Here is a 13,348-nt window from a genome sequence, read left to right as displayed (position 1 = left end):
GGGAGAGGGAGGGGGAGGTGGGGGGCATTATTAGCTAGTTAGATGAAGTCAGCAGCAGTTGTCGCTGCCGGAGGCTCGTACATCAGTGGGTTGTGCTCGTCTGTCAGTCTCTGCTGAGTGGAAAACACCACAAGCTGAGCTGAAATGTCCTTACTTTCAATCTATCAGTTAATACTTTCAAAAACAAGATTACTCTTTCCACATGAACATTGCAGAATTACTCATATATTCCTTGGATGCGAGCAATCTTTTTTTGGAGCTGGCATCTTTATTTATTTTCCTTCATTTTTGTCAGATGGAGGCTTTCATCTACATCAAAAAGGTCTCAGCCACATAACGACTTATCCTGCACCCCGACGCCAACCTGTAATCATTTCACTCTTGTGCTCACGTAAGTGTATTCACTTTTACTCCTGCTTGTATTTCGGAAGGATAATAGACTTTTCTGATGGTGGTTACATCCGATGGTGGTTGTATCTGATGGTGGTTACATCTGATGATGGTTACATCTGATGGTGGTTGTATCTGGTGGTTGTTACATCTGATGGTGGTTGTATCTGATGGTGGTTGTATCTGATGGTGGTTACATCTGATGGTGGTTACATCTGATGGTGGTTGTGTCTGATGGTGGTTGTGTCTGATGGTGGTTGTGTCTGATGGTGGTTGTATCTGATGGTGGTTACATCTGATGGTGGTTACATCTGATGGTGGTTGTATCTGGTGGTGGTTGTATCTGATGGTGGTTACATCTGATGGTGGTTGTATCTGATGGTGGTTGTATCTGATGGTGGTTACATCTGATGGTGGTTGTATCTGATGGTGGTTGTAGCTGATGGTGGTTGTAGCTGATGGTGGTTACATCTGATGGTGGTTGTATCTGATGGTGGTTACATCTGATGGTGGTTGTATCTGATGGTGGTTACATCTGATGGTGGTTGTGTCTGATAGTGGTTGTATCTGATGGTGGTTACATCTGATGGTGATTGTATCTGATGGTGGTTACATCTGATGGTGGTTGTATCTGATGGGGGTTGTATCTGATGGTGGTTACATCTGATGGTGGTTGTATCTGATGGTGGTTGTATCTGATGGTGGTTGTATCTGATGGTGGATGTGGTGGCAGTTTGTCCTGTCATGTTGTGGTTTCAGGTCAGAGGATGTCACATATGTACAGACTGTAAAGCCCCATGAGGTCAATTTGTCATTTCAGTGGATTTGTACTTATTCAGCCTGCAATGACACGCTGAATGTTCAGGGCTAGAGTGAAACAACTTCAGTAAACATAATCATATGTTCGCCACCTATTCTGCAACATAACTTTAGTGATGATTACCAGAGACTACAGCTTTAGCATCTACACCCTGAGGGTTTAGTGCGTACCAGTCTTGGAACATAAGAAAACAGAGTTTAAACTGCACGGGTAGCTACCGGCCCATTGCCACCATTCATCAACCTCACACGAGACGCTCAGGTACTTACACTGCAGAAATGAATGACGTATGTACTCCAATCACAAACTGGTGTATTACACAAATCAAGGTAATTGTGCGCGCACAGTCGACTCCCTTCTACCAAGTAGACAAAACATTTGTATTTTCTTGATTTTGGTTACCGAAAAAAAAGGGGAGGCATTGAGAAAAGTAGGACAGCCGTTGTCACACAGTTAACCACCCAGAGAACACGAGGAACTTTCAAATGAAACCAATTATGTTTAATGTAGATCATATCGGTTCCTTTTATTCCCTCATTTCCCGTTGTTGTTGTTTTTCCTCCGTTGACAGAGCCAAGCAGAATACAGGACCAAGGACTGAAAGAACTGGCAGTGAAATGAAATTTGAGCCGTAGAATTCCGCAGAGACGCAGAATGAGTAACTGGGAGACATCAATAGAGGCTGAAGCTAAAGATCTGGGTGCATTTATTAATTGAAAATGTTTTCAATTATCTTTGGGCACTGGCTTTGGCTCGGCTGGAGATGGGGAGAGAGTAAGAGAGAGAGAGAGCAAGATGGCCGAGGGCATGGTACTTTTCTAGAGTGATGCAATTGGTCTCATCATGAGCCACGCAATGACACAGAGAAATAGAGATAATTGAATCCTTTTCAAAAAATTGACCCTTTTCTGTAAATGTGTTTTACTTTTGTTGCATCAGTTAAACTTGATTAAAAATATATTCAGTTCTGCCGCGTGCTGGTTTGATCTCAATCATACAACAAGAGTCTGCTGTCACATTGCTCCATTTCTTCATTTAATGCACTCTCCCATTCTGCCAGGGATGAATCAAATTCCTCTTCCCACTGCAATTAAAGTATGACATGCTCGTACAGATGGTGAAAATGAGCTGACAACACCCTGTCAGCCGGGGACAAACGCAGTGGTTAAGCTTGAAAATATATAATTTGTCTTAGCTGACATTCTGAAAGATTTTTCGTGCAAAATTTTGACACGGTTAAATGAGACTTAATTAAACAACAACTACCTGGTGTCTCCGGCACATTCCACTCATGAGCCAGTAAAGTAACACAATTTCCTTTTCTGATTTAATTGAGAAATGGGAAGTTATATAGTTTGGTCCCGTCTTCATCTCACCGACTCAAAGTGTCCCTGACACGGTCATCAGACGTATCAAGGTAAACTTGAGTGGCTCACTCAGCACAGTGTTTCCCCCTCTCCCCTCACAAACAAAGACCACTTAAATGTCACTCAATTGTCTTCCTAACAGACAAGATGGTGGGGAGGATAAATAAATTGGAATTTATTCATCTTAGTGATCATAAATGATCTTGTATGGAAATAATCTGCCGATGCTCCACCTCAAAATGAGCCCAAACTTTCGGCCAAAATGTGGCCTGCAACAGACCAGGTAGTGGTTGTTTTGAGCCAATTGGGGTGTTAATCCTTGATCCCTCCTCCCGTTATTATGGATAAACCTTGAACTTTTCCCTCTATTCTGTGAAGCGGTAGAACAATTCTGCTTGATGTTGGAGGAATGAAAGGATGAGCTTTTTCTTCTCGTATGGTTTTCCTTGTCAAAAGAAGTAGAGGAAGATGGAAGCTGAGCTGCTGTCCAACGCAGCAGGGGTTTGCGATATTAAAAACAACAACATCTGTCTCCCTAGGTATCCATGTTAATCTTGTATTTAGTCATGCAGCCCAAATCTGGATCGGAAGAAGAGAGAAAAGTAAATCCGCAGTGCAAAATAGCCGTACTTCTTTCTATGCAACTTCACTTTGTTTAGAATAATATTACATTTGCTTGAAATGAGTCACAGGTAGTTTAAAATGAGTAAATCATCCATTTCTTTCAAAATGGTAATTTATGAGAAAGCGTTAGAAAGTTTTGCTTTGTAATATAATTATATACCACTTTGAAACACAGATTTTATTCAGCAAAGAACAAACGCGCAGAGAGGAGATCATGTTCCTTATGTGATCATCATAGCTGATTATGAATGTTGTGTTGAAATCTACAATATATTGATGATGTTACCTTTGAGTAAAATAGTTAAGATTCTGTAACTTTTAAAGCCTCAAAATTCCGCAGTCTGTGCAAAAACATGTTATTTTCTTCTGCAAACTTGACACCCTGAAAGATGCAGTGCAGGCAAAATTATTTTTAAAAACCCTGCTGTTGAAAAACAAATCAATACCACCAAGTTAATCCGAGATTTGGGTGTTGGTCCTTGGAGACGTCCACAGGCCGAAGCACCTTGATGGATTGGGTTCATAATTGGGTTTATAAATGTTATTTACAAAAATCTAGTATTGTCAGTGTCAATTTATAATGCTAAAGAAACATAAATAATCTTGTTGAATGAATTTAACATCCAAACCTTTTCAAGGATTTTCTAAGCCTCAAACTCACGTGATCATGAAGTTTGTCTCAGAGGTCCACAAAGTTTTGCTGCTATCGATTTCACCTTTTGAAATGCATGTCCAAGTGTCGGCGTACGGTATTAGAGACCCTGCTTGTGTCAATGAAGGTTTTTCTGGGATCACAAGAGGATGGGACGCGCACGTGGTCCCAGTGAGGAGGCCCACCAAAACCTAATCAAGCCAAAGTGTTTGGACCAGATGCAGGCCTCTGCACAGGGTCCATCTCTGGATGAAGCTACACTAAGTATTGCAGTACTTAAGTATAAGTATTACACTACACACCAAGGCTCATGGCTAATGTAGAACAATTCCATGCAAAAAAAGGCAATATCAACACAGCTTCTTCTGAAAACCACCAAAGCTTCTTCTGTTGACGTCACATAATATGAGAGCTGTTTTGTGCACAAGTTGGAACGTCAAAGAGAATTGGTGATAAAAAGAGTTGGGGTCATCAAGGTAGGAGGAAATGAAAGTATATTAACGATTAATAACAGCTACGTTGGAGCAATGAACAAAGCAGGCCTACACTAGCCCTTTAGTGTGAACATCAATGATGGAGTCACCATCAAAGAGGAAGCTCAGGACCTCCAGCTGACAGGATTATATCGGCTAAAACAGTGGCACATTGATTCCGAAAGAATTCGCTGTCTCTTCCACCCTGAACTCTGCGTTTTAAGGGTCCCAAATAGCAGCTATAAAGGCTTCTTTGGATCCGGGAATGTCGCAGTGAGGGCTCTACATTACAATACATGTCATTTAGCTTTTATCCAAAGAGAGTTACAATAAGTGCATTTCAACCATAAGGATACAAACCCAGAAGAACACAAAATAATTTCATCAAATAAGCCTCTATGTTTAGACGTTTAGCACTCCAGACGCAGGATACGCAGCCGTCATCTGCACACGAGTAAACAACCAGTAGGTCTCCTGCTTTAACACCATTAACAAAAATAATTGTCTTTACTCTTTATCGAGCCAGAGGTGTACATAGACACGAAGTAGAAATCTACTAATAAAGAATGAAGCTCAAAGATCTCCGTTTTTCACGGTAACAATATGTACTTTCACGTGATTGAAAGTGTTAAATAACATCCTGGTTTATTCTTTTAAGATGTTAAGATGACAGCCGCTAAACAGGATCAAATGGCACGAACCAGGGAGAGGAGATAAAAGCAGACTTCCATTTGAAACGAGTGGCCATTGGGATGAATATCCATCCCAGAAACCTGAACTAACATAAACTCAGACAAAAATCCAGGATGGATTACATCGCTAAGTATAGCACAGAACACTGCAAGAGCAGCACGGTGGGAGAAGAAAGAGGTGTCCTCAGAGGCAGGAAAGCGGGACGCCGCTGCCTTTAGTAAATTGGTGACGGAGTAAAAGTACAAGACGTCTTCCTAGCGGTGGAGGGGGGAGGAAAACTCCATCCTCAGTTTCAGCTGGAGTCTCAGCTGGCCTGGCAGCGCCTCAGCTTTAACCAGATTAAAGACAGAAGCGGAGCTTAATAACCAATAGGGCCTCTCCTTCCTTCCCTCTATTTACTCGGCTCTCCTCCGTCGCCTTCCTTTCTCCCTCATTTCTCCACGCCGCATCCTCCCCCTCCTTCAGACCGCACGGGAGACATAATGCGAGACACTTTCATGCCTTCTGCTGAATTAAACATGGAGAGAACAGCCTGTGCAGGGCGCTGAAGCTGGAGCGGAGGGAGAGGGAACGTGAAATAGGAGCACACGTATGACGCCCCCTCCTGCACGAACACGTCTTCACAATCAGAAAGATCTGTTCTCTCTGATTGAGAAAATTCACTAATTGGCCAGAGGACGGGCGCATGTCATTGGGCGGAAGCAGCCGACCTCCAAGCGGAGCGGTGGCGCGGCGCTCAGAAAGGGGTCCTCTGAGGCTTCCTTCCCCACCTGCAGCAGTTTCCCTCTCACACACTCGCTGTCATCTTTACGCGGCGGCCGCCTTGTGACAAACCCGCCGTCTCTAACTGCAGGCTGGACGCTGAATAATTGACAGTGTTTCACAAGGTCTTGGTCGCAGGTCGCTCGTCGCTAAAGGTCTTTTCATCCTCTCGGTGTTCCGCCTCTCGTCTCTGCAGCTCTCGGTTTCTCTCATCTGAGGAGGAACATTCTCCATTTTCTCTCTCGGCCTATTTGGCATTTCCCGGAGAGAGTACCTCCAGCTCACTCCCCATCCTCCTCTGTTCCACTTCCCCCCCCCCCCCCCCTCAGCCAAGTGACTATGGCGTCCTCCGCTTTGCACGGCCGCCTCGCTCACAGCAGCAAGGACAAGTCTTACAGAGAACACCCCATGTGAGGCGGGAGATAATCATCCTCAAATAAAGCCTTATTTAAGGATGATTAAATCAAATTAATCCCAACCAAAGATAGATGATCTTCGCTTGGATTTGTTTCAAGGTAGCATGTAAAAAATGTGTTTTATTCAGAAAACAATCCGAGAAGCTTCATCTTTCCTGCTAATGTCGAGCCTTAGATACGTTTCGTATTTTTAGGGTGAATGTTTATTGATGAAGGTTCCAAACTCCTTTAACCCGTTAGCACTTGCAAGGCATATAAATATGATATGCTGCTGAATAACTCATACCGGGTGAGAACAGCAGGTGTTAACAGAAGGTGTGAATGAACACAGGTTTGATTCTCGGGTGTGTGAAAGTGCAATCTGTAAAGGATGGAGATAATCTGCTGCTGATCAGCAGCCTGGAGTCAGACCGCTGCAGGCGGATACACAACACTAGACTGCCTAGAAGGAGTGCATGTGGTGACCTCACCCAATGGTTTGTGCGCTGTCCTTTGCAAGCCTTGAGTTTGATGTTTAGGCCGTTGACTTTTTGTTAGTGACGTAGAGAAGCTGAACACAGCCCTGGTGGAGGCAGCATCCTGTCAATCACGAGGTAGCCCCGCCTTAGAGAACGCTTTATTGTCTCAAAAGTGGACCATCGTTTACTAAGTAAGCATCATGCTATATGGAAGAAGACTAAAGATTGAGAGCATAAACTTCTGTTTACAATATTTACTGAGGCAATAATATCGAGTCATTTTCTCATAGTCTTCTAAACAGCAATAGAAAACACATGTTCCTCCACCGTGGATCCACTCTTCAGAACCAGAGGTCGTTGCCCGATTCCCTGAATGCAGTCTGAAGAATCGAGTTTCAAAGTTTCCTCGACATATATTCCCACCTGTACGGAGATACCTCCTCCTGCTGGCTTACGAGAAGCTAGAACGTCCAGCAGCTTCGCCCAACCAGGAGGAGCTTACAGGTGTGAACGGAGACCTTCATGCAAAGTGTTTCGACGTGAGAGAGGCTGTAGTGAAAAAAGCGGCCGCACTTATCCTCCAGTTAGCACAACTTGAAACCAGCAGCAGATCTGTAACCGAGCAGGTGCATAACGCAGAGGGAAGAAGTACCAGAGTCTGTGTTCAAAGAACAAGGAAACGTGTCGCCTTAATGAATTAACAATTTCTTCCACAGAGTATTCTTTCAGAGAGTTTATTTTATTTTCATATTGAAGACGGGTTGCGCAAAAACAAAAGTCCTGACTGATGATGAGTTTCCTCGCTGAGGGTACATGCACGCTGCACGATTCTGGGACTAATTAAGCGCCGCAGTTGTGATTAAACTCGACTGTTTAGCATTACACCGCTGCAGAGAGAAGCCCCCCCGCGGAGAAAGACATGTGCTGAGGCACGCAGAGGGTAAATGTGCTGCAGACAGATGGAACTCCAAAGAGTCTGGGCCTCTATTTTTAGGGATAAAACATCAACATATTTGACTCCAATTAAAATTATTATTTGCATTCGAGGAATTCAGTAGACTGTGTGAGACAAAGTAAGTGTAATAAGTTAACCTTAAATTGTCAATTCAAATTTCACTCAAATTTTTATCTAAATGATAAACAAACAAAGCAGTCGGTCTGAATCTTGCGTGCATGCGTGCACCCCAGCAGAGCACAAAACACGCTTTAATCCAAACTGCACTGACGTGATACAATAAACAAGTCCTACGTCATGTGACAGGGTGGAAACCGCAGTAACACAATGGCTGTTTCCCGGTTACTTTCAGATGAATTGGCGACCTGTCAGAACACACTGTGAGACGTAATGAGACGTAGCAGATGAAAGGCTCTCATTTACAGCAGATCGCTCGGTGGGGAATGTCGAGTACGACCAACGGCGCTCAGGATTCAGTGCGAAGTGGAGCCCACAGCGACACCTTCTTCAATTTCACATTTGAAGAATGTCAGCTTTTTAGTTTATGTGTTTTTAAACCCACAGAATCCATTTTCAGTTACAAAATTGTTTCGGCGTAATAAACTTGAACGTGACTAATTAGCATGACATGATGTTTACTCACTAATGTACCGACATTCCTCAAAGACTCCTTTTTTACACCCGTACTCCCACTACTTAAAGGGAGGGAGTCCAGCCGCCGGAGCTGGTCGATCAGACGTGGCGCGCCGGGCGGCGAGTGGGCGGGGCCTGTGAGGTGAGGCGGCGTGTCTGTGTCTGGTTGGTGGCTTCCCCTCTCATTTGCGTTTCACGTCTCGTGTTTCTGTCACTCTGCGTACTATAGTGAGTGTTGCATGTGATGCATGTGTCGTCATCTCCCAACCATCCTGACAACAAAAAAGAAGGAAAACAAAGGATAATCATAATACTTTAATTAATGGCCCGGGCTTAATGTCTGATTACTGAACTCCAGCTCTTATAAAGCCTCTATGAGGGAAAGGACCTAATTAATTCTGCACAAAACTCATGCTCAGTAAAGACTATCAAACCGTTTATTTTAAAGTGTAAGCCTAATATTCTTTCAGAATTAATCTCCAATCAAACAGCATTAATTCCAGTCATACGTTTGATATAGCTCCTTTTACAGCACCTTTTATGGCCCCCGTGAACCAACACGAGCTACATTAACATGGGTGAGAAGTAATCTGAGATTAGATAACAAAAAAAGCACAGCCAACAACACGGTGCAGGAGCAACACACATTTATGACAATCGAAGCGGACACCGACCAATTGACTTCACGTGACAATATTTTTATGGAATATTTTGACCGCAGCATTTAAAAAACATTAATAACATATTCTGACCGTATGCCCACAAAGACTAGAAATCTTTCGTTTTACTTGAAAATGTGGATCAATGATTCTGCACGTGTTTGTGTGAAAACAAATGGGGAGAATTTAACCGATGTAACGGTGTGTATCACATCCATATTCACACTATATAGATTCCTGTTATGCGCACAATATAAGGCAGCTAAGAACTATCTACTACACCCAAAGAACTTCTAATAAAACGAACGGCCTGGTGGCATCGACGGCAAGCAGACCCAGCGTCTGATTGACAGATCCCAAGTCCCACCTGTTCGGTTCAGCTGGGTGACACAGTGTGAATAAGACTTCTATAATAAGACTACTATACTAAAGTGATTGTTCCCATTGGGATGTGAAATGCCTCATTTAGAAAAACAAATAACACCAACAATGAATCAGTAGCCTTAAAGAATTCATATGAAAGAAGGAACAAAATTGGGCTTCATAGGGGCGGACTGAGACTCGCTTTTCTTTGACAAAACGTGATGCCAAAGTGAGTGAAAGACACCACATTTTAATTGGCTCTTTGTTGACGTTTCATAATAATTCAACAGTTAATGGAGAAAAACAAACTGGGAGTCAATAAGGCGTCTTCAGCATAAGAGCTGTACATTAACAATTGTGTTGCCCAAACATATTGCTTCTACAAAGTGTTCATTACAACTGGTTCTATTGCCCAATCATCAAAGTTTTCCTATTCAGTTTTGTATTTTCATTGACCTGAAGTTAGAGATCTCTAAAAACAGTCAACGAAACATAAAGGCTGGAAGATTTCATTTAAATTCCCCTCTGGAAATGTGTCTCAGGCCGCTTCTTTCCGTCCAATCGTGGGAACACGGAATAATCCCGCACGCGGCCTAAGAACATTTCACGTGTAAAATGAATACATGAAATACGTCGGCCTCCAACAAAGCCGGTGAGCGCCGCTGCCTCATTGAATGCGACCCAGATAGGAATACACACACAAGTTGTCCCCTTCTCCCTGCACACAGCCGTTGTGTAAGCCGCCCATTATGTAAATAAAGAACGAGCAGAATGGGAGATATAATGCGTGTGGGACGGAGCGTCAGCAAAACACACAAAGGGTGCAGGGTGCCGGTGGGGAAGTGGGTGGAGGCCCAAAAAGTAGTTGGTGGAGTTTGTATCCATTAAATAAGTCATTACCATCCCAATGTGGTATCATGTGAAATCCCCCCCCCCCCCAAGGCTCCCGGTGTGTGGTTTTTCCTCAGCGAGATCAACACCATTACACAACAGCAACAACGACGACGACGACACCAACGACATACACGACAAGAACAACAACTGTGCTACAGCGAGACGGCGCCCCAATATACAGATGATGCACATCATTAACACCACAGCCAGCGCACGCCGTCAGGTCCGTTATGTTGCTCAGTCTGCCGGCCCCCGTCAGGGGACCAGGTGGTGTCACAGGGTCCCTGCAAAAGTAGTTTAGGTATGTTTTGAAACAGCGAGGCGATTTTTGCGTAGTGTTGATCTTGGTGTGGCGGTTGCGGCGTGGCCTTTGCGGATCGTGTTTCTCTGGTAAAAGGTATAAAAACACAAACAAATGTAGTCACTCAGCACATCAACACACTGGCGAAGCTGAAGGAACGAGAACGTGGAGCGATAAGCAGCGCCGCAGTCAGGGTGGTCTTTGTTGCATCTTTTCTTTTTTTTCTTCTTCCTTTTTGTTATATTCGGCCGACACGGAATGAAATCTATCTCCGGGATTTAACAGTCACATGATCGCCCGCGGTCCGGCAAAGTCCACTTTCCGTCGTGGTTCCTTCTCTTGGCCCCGTTTGATGAAGAGAGGATCCCGCTCGTCGGGCCGAGGGTGAAGCAGGCGGGTTCCTGGCCGAGGGGGGGTCCCTCCTCCGTCACCTCTTCTTGCACTCCCCCCCCGTCCTCAGACGTAAATGGCAGTCCGGGAAATGACGGAGCCGTCCCGCTGGGACTCCATGTCGTCGTCGAGGTACACGACCATGTCTTCCTCGCCGCGGAGGCCTCTGTGGACGCGGTAGGCGGGCGGCTGCATGTCCCCGCCTCCCCCGACCGCCCCGAACCGGTCGTAGTCCTCCTCCATGCTGTCGTCCAGGTCGAACTTCCTCCTGTCGACTTCGTCCATCTCGCCGCTGAGGAGGATGTCGTGGGCGCTGGGGGCGTTGCCCATGGAGGCGTGATGGAGGTGGTGGTGGTGGTGGTGGTAGTCGTTGGGCTTCTCTGTCAGAGTCCCCGTGGCGTCGCAGCCCTCCCGGTACGTGTAGACGGGCCCGTTGTTGTTGGTGCCCGTCCCGTTCTTGTTGCCGGTCCCGCTGAACAGCAGACGGGCTTTGTTCCCGTAGTCCCCTCCGTTGCTACCGCCGCCGCCGCCGGCCGCCGCCACCGAGTCCCCGCCCCCGGGGTAGCCCCGCCTCTGACGCCGGCGGTTCCGGCTCATGAGAACGGCAACGAGCGCGACAACCAATAGCAGGGCCAAGAGGGAGCCGATTACCGCGCCCGCCACGACGCCGGCGCTCGACGGGTCCTTCAGGGCTTCTGCAGAGGGGATGGAATGGGGTTTGAAAGGAGGGGTGGAACAAATGGGCGGAGGAAAAGAAAAAAAAAAAAAAGGGAAGGAATTGATGGCTTTTTTTTTAAAGGAAGTCGCGGGAGGAGGCATTGACAGTTCTTCTCGTGTTGTTAATGTACTGGTGTCTAAGTGTGTCACAATCCTCTTACAAGTGTGTAGTGAGTGAGTTGTCCTTGTGTGATCCCTCGGTGAGGGTGCGGTCAGTCATTGCTGGGATCAGGCTGAATGAGACTCATCCACTCTCCCTCCCGCTGCATTTTTGCACTAAACACGCGTCTGTCCAGCTGCCGGCACTTCACTTCCCCCAACCAACCCTTTTCTCCGCCAGACGGGGGGGCGGCGGCGCTTCGCTGCTGCAAAGATCCGGCGTTTCTATGCTTGGTGTTGGTGTGAGCCAACGTTTGCCTCCCAACTCTTGTTGGAGTCGAAGATTGAAAAAAAAGAACGAGACACGTGCGACACTCAGACAGACGAGGACACAGGACACAGGACACAGGACACAGGACAGGACACAGGGGTTATTTTGACCAGGTCCAGAGGAAAAACAACACACAGTTGTGACCTGGAAACTGCCACAATGTTTGGACGTCCCTCCAGGCCCTCCCGTCACTTGTCTCTCCGTCTACGTCTTTCTTATTCCACCCACTCCTCATCACCGCCCTCCCCCTCTCATCCTTCCACCGCTTCCCCCAGAGGCCTCTCCGCGGGGCCCACTGAGGCAGAACCACGGGGCCGGGTGATCCCCTGACGCGATCGCCCAGGAACCAAGTCAAGATCCCGCTGATCAGGGGCACGCGGAGGTCAAAGAAGGTTCACGCTACGCAGCGAGACACATGCCGGGATATTTCAAAGGGGATTCTGTGCGAGGCTACGAAAAGGGAAAAGAAGTCTGGCTCAGAAAGATTCACGCTGGGCTCAAGAGCTGTGAAAGAAAGTGCAGAAGCAGAAGAGGAAAAGCACGGAGTTTGCAGAGCTTGATCGGGCTCGCTTATTCCCCACTTTTCTTTCTTTTGTGTGTGAATCACATGCTGACTTTTTCTTCAGGGAGCAGCGCGGGCAGCAGCAGGGAACCGTGAACCCCTTCCTGCCTCATGCAAATAACAGCGAGGTTCTGCCGGCGCTGCTGGCAAACACGGCGGCGAACGCCAATCAAAGGACCTGCGCTCGGGCTGAAATGAGCAGCGCGGAGGGTTACGTGCACGGCAGTCGGACATCGTGTGTGTGTGTGTGTGTGTCTGGGGGGGGGGTGTCACATACAAACAGGGAGTGGATGGAATAAATATTCATTCTGAGCGCATAGGGGCAAACAAATGAAAAAGAGGAGATATGGGAGGAGGACGGAGGGTGGAACAGATGTTTGGGGCCGAATCCAGCACGGCTCTTGGGACGGGACATGATGTCTAAATTTGGGGACCGTGTGTGGTGATTTCCAAATGAACTGGCAGAATTCATTAAGGATGATGAATCCAACTCGGCTTGTCCTAGTTTTTCTCCCCCCACAAACGTGCAGACGGTCAGAGAGAGACAATGTGAGAATCTTTTATTTACATTTATGAAGCCTGAGCGAGCCGATCAGCGGCCCTTTGTGGTGGTTCTTTGGTGGCTGTGAGTCTTCTGTCCTTCTGTAAAGACAATACTTCTTCAAAGTTTCCCTTTTTAGATACATGATGGGTGAAATAGTGGAGCGGCATGATTTATGGCTGAAGATTAACTAGTGTAAAGGAACTAGCGAGCACTTTCCTATCCACTGTTTGGTGGATAAGGCACAA

The 13,348-nt window shown here is 46.2% G+C and overlaps 1 protein-coding gene across 2 annotated transcripts in view; it reads right to left on the bottom strand.

Annotated features, from left to right (window-relative positions):
* The window catches only part of pvrl2l (PVR cell adhesion molecule related 2 like), a 217,972-nt gene that overhangs the window by 84,676 nt on the left and 119,948 nt on the right, over nt 1–13,348 (bottom strand). The window contains exon 7 of one of the 2 annotated variants that reach the window (XM_040189451.2): nt 7,376–11,545. The exons of the other annotated variant lie outside the window; for it this stretch is intronic. Coding sequence (XP_040045385.2) covers nt 10,917–11,545 — 629 coding nt within the window. The 3' untranslated portion in view covers nt 7,376–10,916. Of the gene's footprint in view, nt 1–7,375; nt 11,546–13,348 lie in introns of those variants that run through there. 2 annotated transcript variants of the gene reach the window in all.

This window comes from Gasterosteus aculeatus, chromosome 10 (assembly GCF_964276395.1).
Source record: "Gasterosteus aculeatus chromosome 10, fGasAcu3.hap1.1, whole genome shotgun sequence".
Classification (NCBI taxonomy): Eukaryota; Metazoa; Chordata; class Actinopteri; order Perciformes; family Gasterosteidae; genus Gasterosteus; species Gasterosteus aculeatus.
Note: the sequence above shows the minus strand (reverse complement) of the source record. Positions and strands in the feature narration are given on the sequence as shown.